The sequence below is a fragment of the Anolis sagrei genome, chromosome Y, assembly GCF_037176765.1.
Source record: "Anolis sagrei isolate rAnoSag1 chromosome Y, rAnoSag1.mat, whole genome shotgun sequence".
Classification (NCBI taxonomy): Eukaryota; Metazoa; Chordata; class Lepidosauria; order Squamata; family Dactyloidae; genus Anolis; species Anolis sagrei.
The window spans coordinates 45,073,435-45,091,066 of NC_090035.1; the positions used below are offsets into that span (position 1 = coordinate 45,073,435).

Consider the following 17,632-nt stretch of genomic DNA (forward strand, 5'->3'; position numbering starts at 1 on the left):
ATGATTATATATTTTGTATTGTTATATAATGATTATTATATAATATATTATTATATGATATTATGTTTCTCCCAAAGGGAACACACCTTGGCTGTGGTTCTGTGAAGGCTCAAAATCAGAGTCGGAGCTGGAGTCAGAACTGGAGCTGTTGGAAGGGCTGGAAGGAGCCGACTTGCAGGCAGAAGGAAAGAAAGAAAGGAAGGGAAACATTAACCCACACTTCAAACCCAAGAGGATCTTTTCAATTGAAAGCTGAGGTTATCTGAGGCAGAAGATATCTAATAGAGTCTGAAAATTGGGAGTCTGAGCAGTCTCAGAGCAGATCATGTGGCTTGCAGCCCCTCCCACAACTTCTCAGGAAAACACAGAGCAAGGAAAGAAAGCTGCATATCAGAACATACATACCACAAGTAAGCTATAGGATAATAATAATAATAATAATAATAATAATAATAATAATAATAATAGCAACAACCACTTAATTTGTTTCTCGCCATCACCTCCTTGTTGAAAATAGAAATTTTCTCAAGCCCCCACTAGTAATTTGCTATGTATATAATAGCTTACTGTATTGTATGTGTGTGTATTGGTTTACAATTTTACCTAACCTCTTTGTAGTGCGAGGAGCTGCAGATCATGTGATCAGGTTTGGACAGATTCAGCACCCGCGACTCCATTTTATATCCGTGTTTAGACTTCAGTGAGGATAGAAACTATTAGATGCTTAGAGAGAGTAGAAGCCATCTGTGTGCCTTTAGAAGACTGCAGGAACATTGTAGTTTACATTTCAATATAGGAACAGTATGCTATATAGAAGCCATTTGACTCCATTGGACTATGCATTATTGTTTCTAAGGAAGATGCCCTGTATCACCTACACAAAGAAACTATTGTAACTGGATTCATAAGCAAAGTGCTTGTATGCTGTATACACAAAGTTTTGTGAGTTAACCAACTCTGTTACTTTTAAAGAAGACTGTTTATTTTGTTGCTTGAGACCACGATTTAAAGGCAAATATACTTTAAGGGAGAGTAGACGTTTTGGGCAACTTCTAACAACACTTCTGAGACTCTGCTGAATATATATGTTTTTGGGCATTGGCATGTCTTTGTTCCTGGCTGTTCAAAGACATACCTACCTACATTATTTAACACAGTGTTTCTCAACCTTCCTAATGCCGTGAACCCTGAATACAGTTTCTCAAGTTGTGGCGACCCCCCAACCATAACATTATTTTGTTGCTATTACATAACTGTAATTTTGCTATTGTTATGAATCATTTGGGAGTTGTAGTTGCTGGTATTTATTATTCACCTACAATCAAAGAGTATTTTCAACTCCACCAATGATGGAATCGAACCGAACTTGGCACACAGAACTCCCATGATCTGCTGAAAATACTGGAAGGGTTTGATGGGCATTGACCTTGAGTTTTGGAGTTGTAGTTCACCTCCATCCAGAGAGCTCTGTGGACTCAAGTAGAGATGAATGTGGACCAAACTTGGCATGAATACTCAATATGCGCAAATGTGAACACTGGTGGAGTTTGGGGGGGAAATAGACCTTGACATTTGAGAGTTGTAGTTGCTTGGATTTCTGAACCCCACCAACGATAGAATTGGGCCAAACTTCCCACACAGAACCTTGAAGGGACTTGTTGGCATGAGCCTCGCCTGCTCTCCCTCACCCCGCACTATGCTGCCATGCGGCAAGCATGCCTGCTTTCCCCTCATAGAATCATAGAATCAAAGAGTTGGAAGAGACCTCATGGGCCATCCAGTCCAACCCCCTGCCAAGAAGCAGAAATATTGCATTCAAATCACCCCTGACAAATGGCCATCCAGCCTCTGCTTAAAAGCTTCCAAAGAAGGAGCCTCCACCACACTCCAGGGCAGAGAGTTCCACTGCTGAACGGCTCTCACAGTCAGGAAGTTCTTCCTAATGTTCAGATGGAATCTCCTCTCTTGTAGTTTGAAGCTTCTTCTTCTTCCCGTGATTGTCTTGATCTCCCTTATCTGTTTTTGCTTGGAGTCTCAGAAATAGCCCTCACCTTGGCTGAGAGGCCAGCCAATCACAGCAGAAGGAAGGCTTCTGGTAGGAGGACTTGCTGCAATCTGTTTCCAAAAAGGAAGAGAAGGACAGGTGGAGAGATCTTCAGCCTTTTCTGCCTAAGGGGTTCCTAAGACCATCAGAAATATTTTTTGATGGTGTCTGGTGATCCCTCTGAAACCTCCTCACTACTCCCCCAGGGGTCCTGACCCCCAGGTTGAGAAACACTGGTTTAACAGCTGAGAGACCAAGTTGCTTTGCATGAATGCTGATAAACATCATTTTTTGAAAGGTTGTGACTTCTAACAAGGTTGCGCCTTTCCTTGACCAGTGGTTTTCCAAAAAGGTTATGAATCCCATTTCCCAAATGGTGATGGAGATTCGCATTTATAAAATCAAAGACACACAATTTACATATTACATACTAATAATATTGTAATACAATACAATAATTGTATATTATATATTATATGTAATATTACCAATAATATTGCGGTATAGTGGTATAGTACAATAGAGTAATATATAATGCTAATACTGTGGTATGCTAATAATTATATTATATGTACATAAAATATTGATCATAATATTGTAATGCAATATAATACTAATAATAATACAATACATTATATATTATATGTAATATTACTAATAATATTGCAGTATAATGGTATAGTACAATTTGTTGTTGTTCATTCGTTCAGTCGTTTCCGACTCTTGGTGACTTCATGGACCAGTCCACATCAGAGCTCCCTGTCGGTCATCACCACCCCAGCTCCTTCAATAACAATATATGTTATTAGCATAGCACAACATTGGTATTATATATTATTGTATAGTACAATACAATACTATATGATACTAATGTTGTGCTATGGTAATAACATATATTGTATGTACATATATTGTATGATCATAATATTGTAATGCAATATAATACTAATAATACAATATAATATAATAATTATTATATATTTTATATTACATATAATATTACTAATAATGTCGCAGTATAGTAGTATAAAAGCAAAAGATCACCGCCTTGTCGGGGCGCTGGAGCTTGAGCACCTCAATGATGTCATGAGCGAAACCGTGAAGGGCCACCCAAGACGGGACGATTGTGGCAGAGAGGTCAGACCAAGCGTGATCCCTGGGGAAGGCAATGGCAAACCAGTCCAGTATCCTTGCCAAGAAAACTAAATGGACCAGTACAATGACACCACCCTGATGGCCGAAAGCGAGGAGGAGCTGAGGAGCCTTCTAATCAAGGTGAAAGAAGAAAGCGCAAAAGCCGGGTTGCAGCTAAACGTCAAAAAAACCAAGATTATGGCAACAAGAATGATTGACAACTGGAAAATAGAGGGAGAAACCGTGGAGGCTGTGACAGACTTTGTATTTCTAGGTGCAAAGATTACTGCAGATGCACACTGTGGCCAGGAAATCAGAAGACGCTTACTTCTTGGGAGGAGAGCAATGTCCAGTCTCGATAAAATAGTGAAGAGTAGAGACATCACACTGGCAACAAAGATCCGCCTAGTCAAAGCCATGGTATTCCCTGTAGTCACCTACGGATGTGAGAGCTGGACCTTAGGGAAGGCTGAGCGAAGGAAGATCGATGCTTTTGAGCTGTGGTGTTGGAGGAAAGTTCTGAGAGTGCCTTGGACTGCGAGAAGATCCAACCAGTCCATCCTCCAGGAAATAAAGCCCGACTGCTCACTGGAGGGAAGGATACTAGAGACAAAGTTGAAGTACTTTGGCCACATCATGAGGAGACAGGAAAGCCTAGAGAAGACAATTATGCTGGGGAAAGTGGAAGGCAAAAGGAAGAGGGGCCGACCAAGGGCAAGATGGATGGATGGCATCCTTGAAGTGACTGGACTGACCTTGAGGGAGCTGGGGGTAGTAACGGCCGACAGGGAGCTCTGGCGTGGGCTGGTCCATGAGGTCACAAAGAGTCGGAGACGACTGAATGAATGAACAACAACAACATAGTAGTATAAGTATAATATAGTAATATATAATGCTAGTATTGTGCTATGCTAATAATATAATATATTGTATGTACATATAACTTGTAAGCTGCTCTGAGTCCCTTTCAGGGTGAGAGAAGGCGGGGTATCAATGTTGCAAATAATATAAATAAATAAATTTAAAAAAGCATACAGAGGTTAAGCAAGAACCCAACTCAATAAAACAAGAGGCTTGAAGGTGGTTGTCATTTCCAAGGGGAGGGTCCCTTACCTCTGACTTGAGGGAGGGCTCCTCCTCTTCAGAGTGGGACTCCTCCTCAGCGGCCATGGATGTGGCTTCGAGGCCCTTCTTGGCGGGGGTGGCTGCCTTGCCCTCTCCCTCAGCCTTGGCCTTCTCAGCCTTGGGGGCTGGCCTCTCCTTGGGGGGCTTCTTCTCAGCGAAGGGGGCACTCCCCCTTGGGGAAGGTGTGGAGGATCTGGGTGGGGCACCCTTGGGCCCCTTGATGAAGCTGGAGCTGCTGCCACCGCTGTTTCTGCTGCTCTTCTTGGGCTTCTTGGTACTGGGTTTGGGGGACTCCCCTGCTGCCAGGGGGTGCTTCCCGGGAGGCTTGGCTTCTGGGGCGGTGCTGTTGTTGTTGCTGACCCCGCCTCCTGATGCGGAAGCTCCGCCACCTTTGGGGGAGGCAGCCTCAGCCTTGGGGGCCAGCTTGGGCTCCTTGAAGGCCACCTTCGGAAGGAGGGGGGGCCTCTCCTCCTGGGTGGGGGGTTTGCCCTCGCCTGGCTTCCGGGAAGAGGGGTCCTTGGGGGGCTTCCCAGCCTCCGCATCCCGGGAAGAAGAGGAAGAGGAACCGCCCTTGCCTTCCAGGTTCTTCCGGGGCCGCTCGCGGTGCTCCCGCATCATTTTGTGCGGCTTCGAGGCCTTCCCACTACCACCGCTCCCGTCTCTGTTCGCCTTCTGCGCAAAAACAGATAAGGGAGATCAAGACAATCATGGGAAGAAGAAGAAGCCATAAACAGGAAGGGAGGCTCTGGCAACTGTCATCCATGCCATGGTCACGTCTAGGCTGGACTATTGCCCTGTATGTGCGCCTTCCGATGTCTACGACCCGAAAGCTTCGTATTGTTCAGAATGCGGCAGCCAGGCTACTCACAAGAAGCCCATGAAATGCCATATAACACCAGTGCTGCAACATTTACATTGGCTTCCAACTGAGTACTGTGGCCTGTATAAGATGCTAGTTCTGACCTTTAAAACTCTTTACGGCCAGGGTCCATCGTACCTTAGGGACCGCCTCTCCTCCCATCATTGGAGATCACAACGACCAGCCCAACGTGACTTACTCCATATACCGGGTCCTAAAGAAGTGCACTTGGAAAGGACCAGACGCAGGGCTTTTTCTATTTCTGCCCCTGCCTTGTGGAATTCCTTGCCGCCCTACATGAGAGCCATGCGTGACTTAGGGCCTTTTACTCTCGCACTTAAGACCTGGCTTTTTACTAGAGCATTCGCTCTCTGTTAATTTTTAATTTTTGTATGTATGTATTTTATCTTTTATAATTTAGCACCTAGAGCATTCTCGGATGGAGGGCGATTAATAAGTTATTAAATGATGATGATGATTTCAGCACAAACAAGGCACCAAAAGGCTAAGATGACAGGTGACTACTCATATAATACAGTTTAACTGCATTGAGCTGCATTGTATGAGCCTATGCTGGCCATGAAGTGGAGCTTCAAGTTGCATGGTATGGCAGTATAGATGGGACCTAAAATAGTTTCAGCTCATTGTGTCAATGAGTTCTTTGCAAATTTTGGGAACGATATAGATGTGACACTGTGACGTTGTACATTAGCTATAGTCTCAAGGAATCTGGACCTCTAGACATGAAAGTTCTGTTTACATATCATACCATAAAGGTCAAGTGAAACAGCTTTGCCATAACTCCACATGGTAGCCGTCTTGTAACTCAGCTCTTCCACATCAGATCATGTCACTAGGTACAAGTGCAGTGTTCTTCTTCACCTCCTCTAGGAACAGCGTGCTCTTCCCCTCGAGCAGGCATGGGCGGGCTTTGGCTCTCCAGGTGTTTGGGACTTACCAGCTTCCCAGCTGTTGGGAACAGTGGGAGTTGAAGACCAGAACACCTGGAGGACAGAAGCTTGCCGATGCGTGCCCTAGAGAGGGAGAGAGGGGCAGTATTGTGCACCTAACAAAAGCTCTTATGGCATGGTATTTTTGTGCAATCAAAGCAGACACATGTGATGAGAAATTACCATATATACTCGAATATAAGCTGAGTTTTTCAGCCCTTTTTTTAGGCTGAAAAACCTCTCCTCGGTTTATGTTCGGGTGAGGGTCCTGGCGTGAATGTATGGGGCTGAAAGAGACCTTTCCACACGCCTTCCTGCCAAGATCCTCACCTCTTCTCCTCCCTCACCCCATGCGCGTCTTTCCCTCCTCCGAGCTCGGAGGAGAACGAGGCCATGGACAAACCCCATGGCCGTGGCTCCATCCTCTGCTGAGGAAGAGGCGCATGGAATGAGGGGGAGGAAGGAAAGGTGAGCCTTCCTCGATGGCAGAGGAGGAGGGAGCCCTGGTGGCAGGTTTTTCCATGGCTTTGTTCTCCTCCTTCCTCGGCCCACGCGCAGCAGAAAAGCTGAACATGGGGCAAGGGAGAAGGGAAAGGTGTGCATCTTTCCCTCCTCCTTCCTTGCCCTGCACATGCCTTCCTTGGCAGTGGAGACAGGAAAGGTGCGCAAGGGAGGAGAGGAAGATGCACACCTTTCCCTCCTCTCTCGCCCTGTGTGCGCCTTTACCACCGCCGCCAAGGAAAGCGCGTGCAGGGCGAGAGAGAAGGTGCGTGCCTTTTCCTCTCTCGCCCAATGCGTGGCTTTTATGCCTCCTCCCACAACTGCCCCCTCCACCATGCATGGGCCGAGGGAGGAGGAGAGAAAGGCCATGGAAAACCCTGCTGGTGGGACTCCCTCCTCCTCTGCTATCACTGCTGCTGCCAAGGAAGGCGAGGGGGGAGCAAAGAAAGACAGAAGGAGGTTGGATTAGATGGCTCTTGGGGTGTCTTCCAACCCTCTTTATTAAGGTTGTTGTTGTTTTTATACTATTATTATTGAGGCTGGTCTTTAGAGCCTCAATAATAGAGGCTTCCAACTCTATTATTATGATTATGATTCTTATTAATAATAATATCATTAAGGATGGATTGCCATCTGTTGGGGTCCTTTGATTGTGGTTTCCCAACATGAAGGCAGAATGAAGGGGGTTGGAATAGAGGTCCTTTAGAGGTCCCTTCCAATTCTAGGATTCTATTAAAGGAGTCTTAGTTGACCACGAGCGGAATATGAGCCAACAGTTTGATGCTATAGCTAAATAGGCCAATGCCGTTCTAGGCTACATCAATAGGAAAACCTGACAGAAGGCAAAAGGGAACTGATATGACACTTTACCTAGATTTTTTAAATTATCTTTTAATGATAATTATTTAATGCAACTGTTTCTTTAACTTATTGTACAATGTTTAATATTGTCTTTTATTTAGAATTTTTATGATTTTCTGTTTATATAGACATTGAATGTTTGCCTGTTACTATGCTGGAACCCATCCTGAGTCCCCATGGGGAGATGGGGTGGGATACAAATTATAATAAAACTTTTCCACTTACAAAACTCCTTTTCCAAATACAAAATAGTTTACCATTTTTCTTTGAAATATGGTAAATATTCAAAAACATTTCACCTACTAATGCCTCAATGAATGTAATTTATTGACATCTATTTTTATTTTTGAAATTGACCAGGAGTGGCTGCATTTCTCACCCTCGGCTTATACTTGAGTCAATAAGATTTCCCAGTTTTTTGTGGTAAAATTAGGTGCCTCGGCTTATATTCGGGTTGGCTTATACTCGAGTATATACGGTATCTGTCCGTCCCCCCCCCCCCTTTCTCTCTAGGACATAAATGAGGTGTTCTACAGCATACTCCCATATCTTGCTTATGGCCATGGTCATTACAGAGGCATACTCAAAACCTGAACAATGGACACTTCCATATCCTGTTTCATTTACTTGTGCCTCCAACATACACTTGTATTGTATAGATAGCTATTCATGTCATAGATAGATAGTAAGCATGTGCAAAAAATCAGAAAGTGTTGTAAATCAAATCAGTTTTGTATAATTCGTACTTACGATGTGATATCCGATCAGAGGCGGCCCTAGGTAATTTTCAATGGTAAGCAAACAGTATTTTGCCCCCCTCCCCCCCAACCAATCATTTAAATATATATTTTCTGTTCGTCATGGGAGTTTTGTGTGCCATATTTGGTTCAATTCTATCATTGGTGGAGTTCAGAATGCTCTTTGATTGTAGGTGAACTATACATCTCAGTAACTACACTTGCCGCACTTGCTCCCTTGCCTGGCCAACTTTGGGTCCGGAGGCGTGCCTGAAGACCCCGGCATGTGTACCAAAAGTCACCTCTTCTCCTGACTTTTCCTCAGCCATTGGGACCGAGAGAGAGAGAGAGAACAAGAGAGAGAGAGAGACAGAGGTGGAGATACCCACCTTTCATGAAGGTAGGCACAAAAAGAAAGGAGGGAGCGGAGGTGGGAGATACCTCCAGCCGGAGGGGCTCTCTCTCTCTCTCTCTCGGTCCCAATGGCTGAAGAGAAAGTCAGGAGAAGAGGTGACTTTTGGTGCACACGCTGGGGTCTTCAGGCACACCTCCGGACCTGAAGCGGGCCAGGCGTGGCGGATCCGCCCCTTTGCCCATCCCTGGATTGGGGAGAGGAGAGGAGGTTGGTGGAGCGCCGGGGATCGGGAAAGGGAGCTGGTCATGGGGAAGGGATCAAACGCAGAGAACGATTGAGCACTGGCCCTGCTCGTGCACCCAGTGATCGGGTGGAGCACGAACGAGGGGGGCTAGGCAAGGCTCAAGGGCCCGGCCCCTTTGGGAAGAGGATCCCCCGGCAGCGAGGCAAGAAAGCCGAGGCTCCCCGTGGACTGCTAGGGCTGTTGTGAGCTGAGGGGATGCTCCTCAAGCCGCGGTTGAGGGGCATTTACAGAGGCGCCTCTGCGCCCCTGGCAAAAAAAGTGTTCTGCGACCGCTTACTTCGTGTAATGGACGAGCCGCCCCTGTATCCGATGCGCTCCCACGGTCCGCACCAAAAATTAAGAATTTGAAACTGACCCCATACTTTTTCGTTTTAGTTTTGTAAATCTCGGAAGGCTCCCAAAGTCAGTTTCTTATTCAGTGCAAGGAAGCAAAGCTCAAAAAGGCTGCCTTAGTGGCTTGCCTTGCCTTTTCTCTAAATTGATGGAGTCTCGGCACGAGGAGAGGGGAAAAGAGGGAGCAGTGTCTTCTGGGAACACTACAGAACTCTGGGAAATGTAGTTTGGGAAGGGAGGAGCCCTATGCCAGAGAATTCAAAAGCCCCTCCCTGCCCTAAACGATACTTCCCAGAATGAATCAGCATCAGAAAGCACCAATCAGGGTAATGGAGAGAGAGATCTGTCCCTCCTTAACAGCCGCCAGCAAGAGTTCCAATGAATGGTTGAATCTGCAAAGAGGAGGACTGACAGATACGTCTAGTAAGTCAATCTTTGTGCAGGGCTGGGAAGAAGCATATTAATTGGTTTAGAGCAAGGGTCCTCAAACTTTTTGAATAGGGGGCCAGTTCACTGTCCCTCAGACTGTTGGGGGGCCTGACTATAGTTTACACGAGAATATTGTGAAACATTTATTTCTAATTACAAATAAATGAAATTTTGACTTCAAGAGTGTTGTAGCATGGACAACAGGCTTATTATAACAGTAGGGAGCACATGAATATGTTTAACTGATCAGCCTATCGGTTAAACTCCCATAACCTCTTGTCATCATTGTTTGTGGCAGCCACACGAAGTTTCTGAATGAGAAACTACTACTTTCAAAATAAGGGCCACACAATTAAAAAGAAAATAGCACTTTCAAACCAGGAACAGATATCTGTTCTACAATTTTATCATGTTTATTTATACACCACTTTTTGTCTCCACAAGGAGACTGTGGGCCCTTCCACAAACGCCCTATATCCCAGGATCTGATACCAGGTTTTCTGCTTTAAACTGGATTATATGAGTCTGCGCTGCCAGATAATCTGGGATAAACAGAAAACCTAGATCAGATCATGGGATATAGGGCCTGTCTGAAAGGGTCCTTCCAAACAGCCAAATAGCCCAGAATATCAAGGCAGATAATTCACAATTTCTGCTTTGAACTGCATTATCAGAGTCCACACTGCCATATAAGCCAGTTAAGTGGATTTTATACATCTGTGTGGAAGGGATCAAAGCAGCTTACATTTCAATACAATTTTAAATCTACAAATATATGAAACATTACAATAGAACTAAATATCATTGCTATTCTTTAAAGCAGGAGGGGTTTGGGGAAAAGAGACCCTGACATTTGGGAATTGCAGTTCTGAGGATTTATAGTTCACTAGACATCAAAGAGCATTCTGAGCTCCTCCAAAAATGGAACTGAACCAAACTTGGCATACAGAAGTCCCATGACCATCACAACATACTGGAGGGGTTTGAGGTAGGATCTACAAGAGATTATGGGATTTGCATTACCTTCAATCGCTTCAGCTCTGTCATCAAAACCACAGGGCTCTCTCCCACTGCCTGCAGGCACAGCTGCTGGGAGAAACCTCTTTGCTGTTCTGTAGAGGAGTCCTGACACAGCCCCCAGGAGAGTGCATGGAGTGCGTGCCCAGGGGCCAGTGCCCAGGGGCCAGTGGAGTGCGTGCCAAGGGGCCAGTGGAGGGAGTGGACTCCCTGCATTGGCCTGGATGCATGCTCCTGGCACCAGTGCAGAGAGCACTCGCCAAGGGGACGTTGACAAGCGTGTGGGGGAAGAGGTCCAGTGCAGAGAGCATGCTCCTTCTACCAACCCTCATCCTCCGTGCTCTTGCCAACACTGGGAGAAGGCCAAGGGGTGTGGCGGCCCAGCACACCTGGCAGGCCGGATAAATGCCCCCAGGGGGCCAAGTTTGGCCCGCAGGCCTTAGTTTGAGGATCCCTGGTTTAGAGACTGGGTTGTCAGGATGGTGCCCTTTGAAAATTCCCCCAAAATCCACAGGTATGTGAAACATGTGTTCTACCATTGTAGCAAGTTTCACCCCAATAGCTTTAGTTTCTGATGCGGAACATATGCCACCCAGTAGGTAAATATCAGATAGATATATGCATGTGGTTATCTTTCTCTATCTATCTTATATAGTAGATGTGATATATTTTCTTAGAAAAGTAAAAATATGTGTCTCTCAATCATTCCCCAGCAACTCACCTTTGACCCGTGGGAGGGCTTGGTCTTCTTGGGGTCGGAGAAGGCGGAGAGCGGGATTGTGGGTAACATGGGGTAGTCTGGGCTCGGCCGGGAAATGCTTTCGGTCCCTTCGGGCATCACCATCACCTGGAATGGAGGAAGGGATACAGTATAGGAAGGATGGCCATCTGTCAGGAAGGATCAAAGGATGACTTCCTGCTTGACATCAACAGAGTTGGACTGGATGGCCTTTGGGGGTCCCTTCCACCTCTAGGGTTCTAGGATACACCTATCACACATAGGCTCCTCAACCCATTGTAGTCTTATAGCCCCCATTGAACTTCATGGCAATATAAAGATGTGAACTTGGACTTCCTGGCCCTAATAATAGCAATGCTGTTATTACTGAAACTCCCAACAAGGTTCCCATATGTTGTTGTTGTTGTTCATTCGTTCAGTCGTCTCCGACTCTTCGTGACCTCATGGACCAGCCCACGCCAGAGCTCCCTGTCAGCCGTCACCACCCCCAGCTCCCTCAAGGTCAGTCCAGTCACTTCAAGGATGCCATCCATCCATCTTGCCCTTGGGCGGCCCCTCTTCCTTTTGCCTTCCACTTTCCCCAGCATAATTGTCTTCTCTAGGCTTTCCTGTCTCCTCATGATGTGACCAAAGTACTTCAACTTTGTCTCTAGTATCTTTCCCTCCAGTGAGCAGTCGGGCTTTATTTCCTGGAGGATGGACTGGTTGGATCTTCTCGCAGTCCAAGGCACTCTCAGAACTTTCCTCCAACACCACAGCTCAAAAGCATCGATCTTCCTTCGCTCAGCCTTCCCTAAGGTCCAGCTCTCACATCCGTAGGTGACTACAGGGAATACCATGGCTTTGACTAGGCGAATTTTTGTTGCCAGTCTGATGTCTCTACTCTTTACTATTTTATCGAGATTGGACATTGCTCTCCTCCCAAGAAGTAAGCGTCTTCTGATTTCCTGGCCACAGTCTGCATCTGCAGTAATCTTTGCACCTAGAAATACAAAGTCTGTCACGGCCCATATACACAAGTATATATCCCTCTTGAGACAACTGATAAAATTCCCATATAAAAGTATAGATATAGACAGATAGATAGATAGGATTCCCTTGAGATCAATAGGATTCCCATATCCCCAAGTCCATACCCCCCCCCCCCTTGAGACTCAAAATAGAATTCCCATATAAGAGTATATAGATATTTTGATAATACACTCTATTTATATTCTGCTTTATCTCTGCAAAGGGACTCAGAGCAGATTAGAGTTTTACATACACAAAGCAAACATTCAATGCCTTGAGTTGTCGAAGGAAGGCTGGGTTTCTGTGAGGTTTCCAGGCTGCCTGACCATGTTCCAGCAGCATTCTCTCCTGACGTTTCACCCATATCTATTGCAGGTTGTCTCAGAGGTTGTGAGGCCTGCTGGAAACTAGACAAGTGGAGTTTATATATATATCCCTGTGGAAGGATGTTGGGGGCAAGTGGGAATGTTTGAAAGGAGATGTTGACAAACTGGAATGTGTGCAGAGGAGGGCAATCAAAATGATCAGGAGCCTGAAGAAACAAGCCCTATGAGGAGCGTCTTAAAGAGCTGGACATGTTTAGCCTGAAGAAGAGAAGGCTGGGAGGAGACACAGAAGAGGGAGCAAGCTTGTTTTCTGTTGCCCTGAAGACTAGGATGCAATGGAGCAATAGCTTCAAACTACAGGAAAGGAGATTCCATCTGAACATTAGGAAGAACTTCCTGAGCTATTCAGTTGTTCTGGAACAGCTGTTCCAGGAGCTCCAATTTTATTTGCTTTGAATTAAATGTTAGTTTGCAATCCCAGGCTTGGGATTTTGCAGCAGGGTGGCCCTATGATGGCTTGCAATCATAGGGCAATCCACCTGTCTATTATAGTTAGGATCCCTGGTTCTGCCCCTCTCTGGATTTTTTGGAGGGAAGGGGCCATTTCTCAATTAGTCTCAGCAAAGGAAGTCAATGCAGAAGATGTATACAGACATCCTCCTGTGCAAAGGCTTCGTCCCTTAAGACTTTCCGGGGGAGAACAGTCTTGAGAGCCTCTAAAGATTCCCAAAGGTTCCGGGGAAACAGCCTTACAGCCCTGAGGAATCCAGAAGGGAATAACAGCTCTAACCATGAAAGCAGCTAAGTGATTACAAGACTTTTGATAGGTTCGCTCGGCATTGAGACGCAGTTCAGCCCGGTAGTGAATCCACATCAGTCAGGTTTAGGTTCACAGAAGCCTGGGAGGAGCTAGAAAGGGGAATTTTCCTTTAAACAAGGTTTTTGAAGATAGTGCCTGTTCCCTGTGAACAAGATTGCAAGAGCCAAGAGACTGTTAAGAAAGCTTTACAATTCCTGTTTGTTCATCAATAAAAGACTGTTATACTTAAGCTCAAGCCTCATAAAGACTGTTTAATAAGGGAAATTTCTCTAAAGGCTTCTTTTCGGGGGGCCTGGCTTCTTGCTGGATCTAAGCCATATATCCTCTCTTAAAGGCACTTCATTTCAGGTCCAGCGGCGACAGAACATAAGTAGTGGAACTCTCTGCCCCGGAATGTGGTGGAGGCTCCTTCTTTGGAGGCTTTTAAGCAGAGGTTGGGTGGCCATCTGTTGGGGCTGCTTTGAATGTGATTTTCCTGCTTCTTGGCAGAATAGGGTTGGACTGGACGGCCCATGAAGCCTCTTCCAAATCTATGATTCTATAATGCTATTGACCTCCTTGATTAGCCTTGCATCTTCAAAGCCTGGCTGCTTCCTGCCTGGGAGAATCCATTGTTGCGAGGTGGCAGCTGGCTCTGGTTGTTTCCTGTCTGAAAACAATCAGGGAGTCTTGTCTCCAACAGACAAGAGTGCTTTCTTCCTCCCACCCTGGATATTATTATTCCATAGGGAGATACACACACACACACACACACATCCCACTTGTCTAGTTTCCAACAGATCTCACAACCTCTGAGGATGCCTGCCATAGATGTGGGCAAAACATCAGGAGAGAATGCTTCTGGAACATGGCCCTACACAGCGCTACCGTGGTCCCTTAAATAGATAGATAGAAATAGGTAGGAGCATAGATATATAGATTAAAAGATAGATAGGATTCCCTTGAGACCAACAGAATTCTTGTATCCACAAGTCTAACCCCCCTTGAGCCTCCCAATAGGATTCCTGTATATAGAGATAGATAGATAGATAGATAGGATAGATAGATATCCGCAAGCATATGAACCCCTTGAGTCTCTCAATAGGATTCCCATATAAGAGTATAGATATAAATAGATGAGATAATATAGAGATAGATAGATAGATAGATAGATAGATAGATAGTAGGCCTGGGTAACAACGAAAAAAATTGTTTCTAAAATCGATTTGTTTTTTGGGGTTTTTTTGCGTTTCGTTATTTAAAAGAATTACAAAATTTTCCTTTAAAAATGTTCGGTATTTATGAAATTTCGTTATTATTAACGAATCGATTCGTTAAGATGGCGGACCCCCCGCGCATGCGCAAATCACTTCCGAAACTTCGTTATTGATGCGGGGTCGATTCGTTAAGGTAATAACGAATCGATTCGTTAAAATGGCGGACGCGATTTGAGCATGCGCAAAAACGACTTCCGAACTTTGTTATTAAATACGAATTGATTCGTTATTAAAGTAATAACGAATCGATTCGTTAAAATGGCGGACGCGATTGCACAATGCTAAATGCTCTATAAACAAAATCATTTCATAAAATAAATCAAAAAAATAATCAAATAGAACAAGATATTAAGATAAAGATATTAAATAAAAAAGTAATAAGATAAAGTAGCCAAAACTGAGTCAATAATGAAAAAAACAATAATATAATAATAAAATTTAAATAAATAAAATATAAATAATAATAAATAATAATAATTTATAAATAATAATAAGAAATATAATAAATAATATAAAATTATATAATATATACAATATAAAATAAAATTATATAATATAATAATAATTATTATATATATTATATAAATGAAATAAATAATATAAATATTTAAATTAAATATAATTAAATTTACAAAATATTTATAAAATATAATTATAAATAATAACAAAAATAATATATAAAATTAAATTATAAATTATTAATATATAAAAATAATGTTATTATAAAAACTTAGAAAGTAAATATAAGAAAGAAAGAAAGAAAAAGTAACAAAAAGTAACCAAAATTGCACTTTGAAAAATCTCTGAAAATTATCTGGGAAGTATTACATAGTACTTATAATTTCTGTGGCAGTATTGCAAGTTAAGTAAGAAGGACCAATTCCCACTGGGTGTGTGTGTGTGTGTGTGTGTGTGTGGTTGGTTGGTTGTTTAGCTTCAAAATCGAAATCATTAAGTATATAATTTAGAAATTAATATATAAATGAAAAAACATTACATTCAAAATACACAATTGTCATCCGTCCCCTAGTGAGACAGCCTCTAGGACCTCCCGGGGGGGGGGGGGGTGGGGGTGGGCTTGACCCTGGCCCCCCAGGGTTGGCTGCCTTTTTGCCTGCTGTGAGAAGGCCAAAACCCTTTCCCGGCCTGCCCCCCCCCCCCCCCGGATTGGCTGCCTGCCTGCTGCTTGATTGCATGTTGCCTGGGAGATGATGGCTCTCCACCAGCCATCATCTTCCAGGCAACATGCAATCATGCAGTATGGTGGAACGGGAAGGTTTTCGCTGATTTGTTCAATTCACCTCCTGGCAACATGGTACAATACAATATCCCGAATCGCAAAACTTTCTCTCGAACAGTCATTGCAGCTTTGTTCGAGGGATGAGTACTTGCGAGAGATGATGAGAGACTGGATACAGCATACTCATTCCGGTGGTACTAACTCGGGATTCATGGTCACAGACGCAGGAAGGAACATGATCCGGGCGGTCGAAAGTGCCGGCTTCTCAAACGTAACATGCATGGCGCATTTATTTATTTATTTATTTCACAGTTTTGTATACCGAGCTTCTCAACCTCGTTGAGGGACTCAGCCCGGTTTACAGCCATAAAAACATATACATTCATTAAAATATCATATATCACAATTACAAAAACTTTAAAATAACACTATGTCTAAAACTACTGTGGTCAGTCGTCCTATTAAGATGGATCTACATCAACTTTTGCTGCATAACTGTGTAAAAGATGGCTTCAAGGGGCCCGATGAGAACAGCGCCACCGCCGTCACTCAACTCATTGACCGCTGCCAAAGAATCGCGGGCTTCTTCCACCGTAGCTCTAAGTCCACAAAACTGGAGTGCCTCCCACAACACCAGTTACTGCAGGATGTCTCAACCCGCTGGAACTCCACCTACATCATGTTGGAGTGCATGGTGGAGCAACAGAGGGCAGTCCACGCTGTCTCACTATCAATTGAGGCTCCGATAAACAAGCTGGTCCCCAACAACCAGGAGTGGATGACCATCACTCAGCTGGTCGAGATCCTAGAACCATTCAAATTAGCCACCAAACATCTTTCAGCACAGAAAGCACTACTCAGCCATGTGATCCCTGTCGTCCTGCGTTTGAAGAGGCATTTGGAGTCGCTGGGTGGACAAAGTACATTGCAATCGTCACCCTCCAACGTAACTCGCTCGGCCCCCTTGCTGTGGAAAAGCTGGTCTTCTTGAAGGCCAACTTGCCAGTTTTGGGCTATCCTCAGATTGATTTTGATAGCACGGACCCACTGATCACTACAGCCTTTTTTTGGTAAGTCGCTGGGTGGACAAAGTACATTGCAATCTATGGCTGGGCCCCTGTTGACTCCACAGGCTCAGGAGGTGGTCATAAAGTTGACTTTCGCCATCCGTAAACGTCTTCACATTTGTCTTTGGTGAAACAAAAGCTGTTTCACCCAGTTGTTGTGTGTCCTGTAGCTGTTTTTGCCCCACTACAGGGCAAGCATTTTGATAATTTTCTTTTTAAAAACTTTTACTGCTAAATATTTCTTTTATTCTTAAAAAAATTAAAAAAATATTTTTTTAAAAAGAAAACACTGCTGCACATTTGTCTTTGGTGAAACAAAAGCTGTTTCACCCAGTTGTTTTAAAACACAAAGGTTTTAAAATCAGAAACTAGTAAGTATCAAAATAGCTTCAAAGGACAGTGTGAAGAACAGTCAGATATATCTTCATGTGACATTGAAACTGGAAGCTATTACCACTCCTAATCCTTATCAATTCCCTCTTTTCTCTATGCTATAGCAAAGCCTATTATAATTCTAAATTATT

General features: G+C 44.1%; 1 protein-coding gene across 3 annotated transcripts in view; it reads right to left on the reverse strand.

Moving 5' to 3' along the window:
• Nucleotides 1-17,632, reverse strand: part of LOC137095272 (protein ENL-like) — a 65,518-nt gene that overhangs the window by 21,445 nt on the left and 26,441 nt on the right. For 2 of the 3 annotated variants that reach the window (XM_067461718.1, XM_067461717.1), the window contains exons 5-7: nucleotides 11,371-11,496; nucleotides 4,292-4,975; nucleotides 87-171 (exon numbers count right to left, since the gene is read on the reverse strand). In XM_067461718.1, coding sequence (XP_067317819.1) covers nucleotides 87-171; nucleotides 4,292-4,975; nucleotides 11,371-11,496 — 895 coding nt within the window. The remainder of the gene's footprint in view (nucleotides 1-86; nucleotides 172-4,291; nucleotides 4,976-11,370; nucleotides 11,497-17,632) is intronic. The other variant, XM_067461719.1, reaches the window with a different exon arrangement.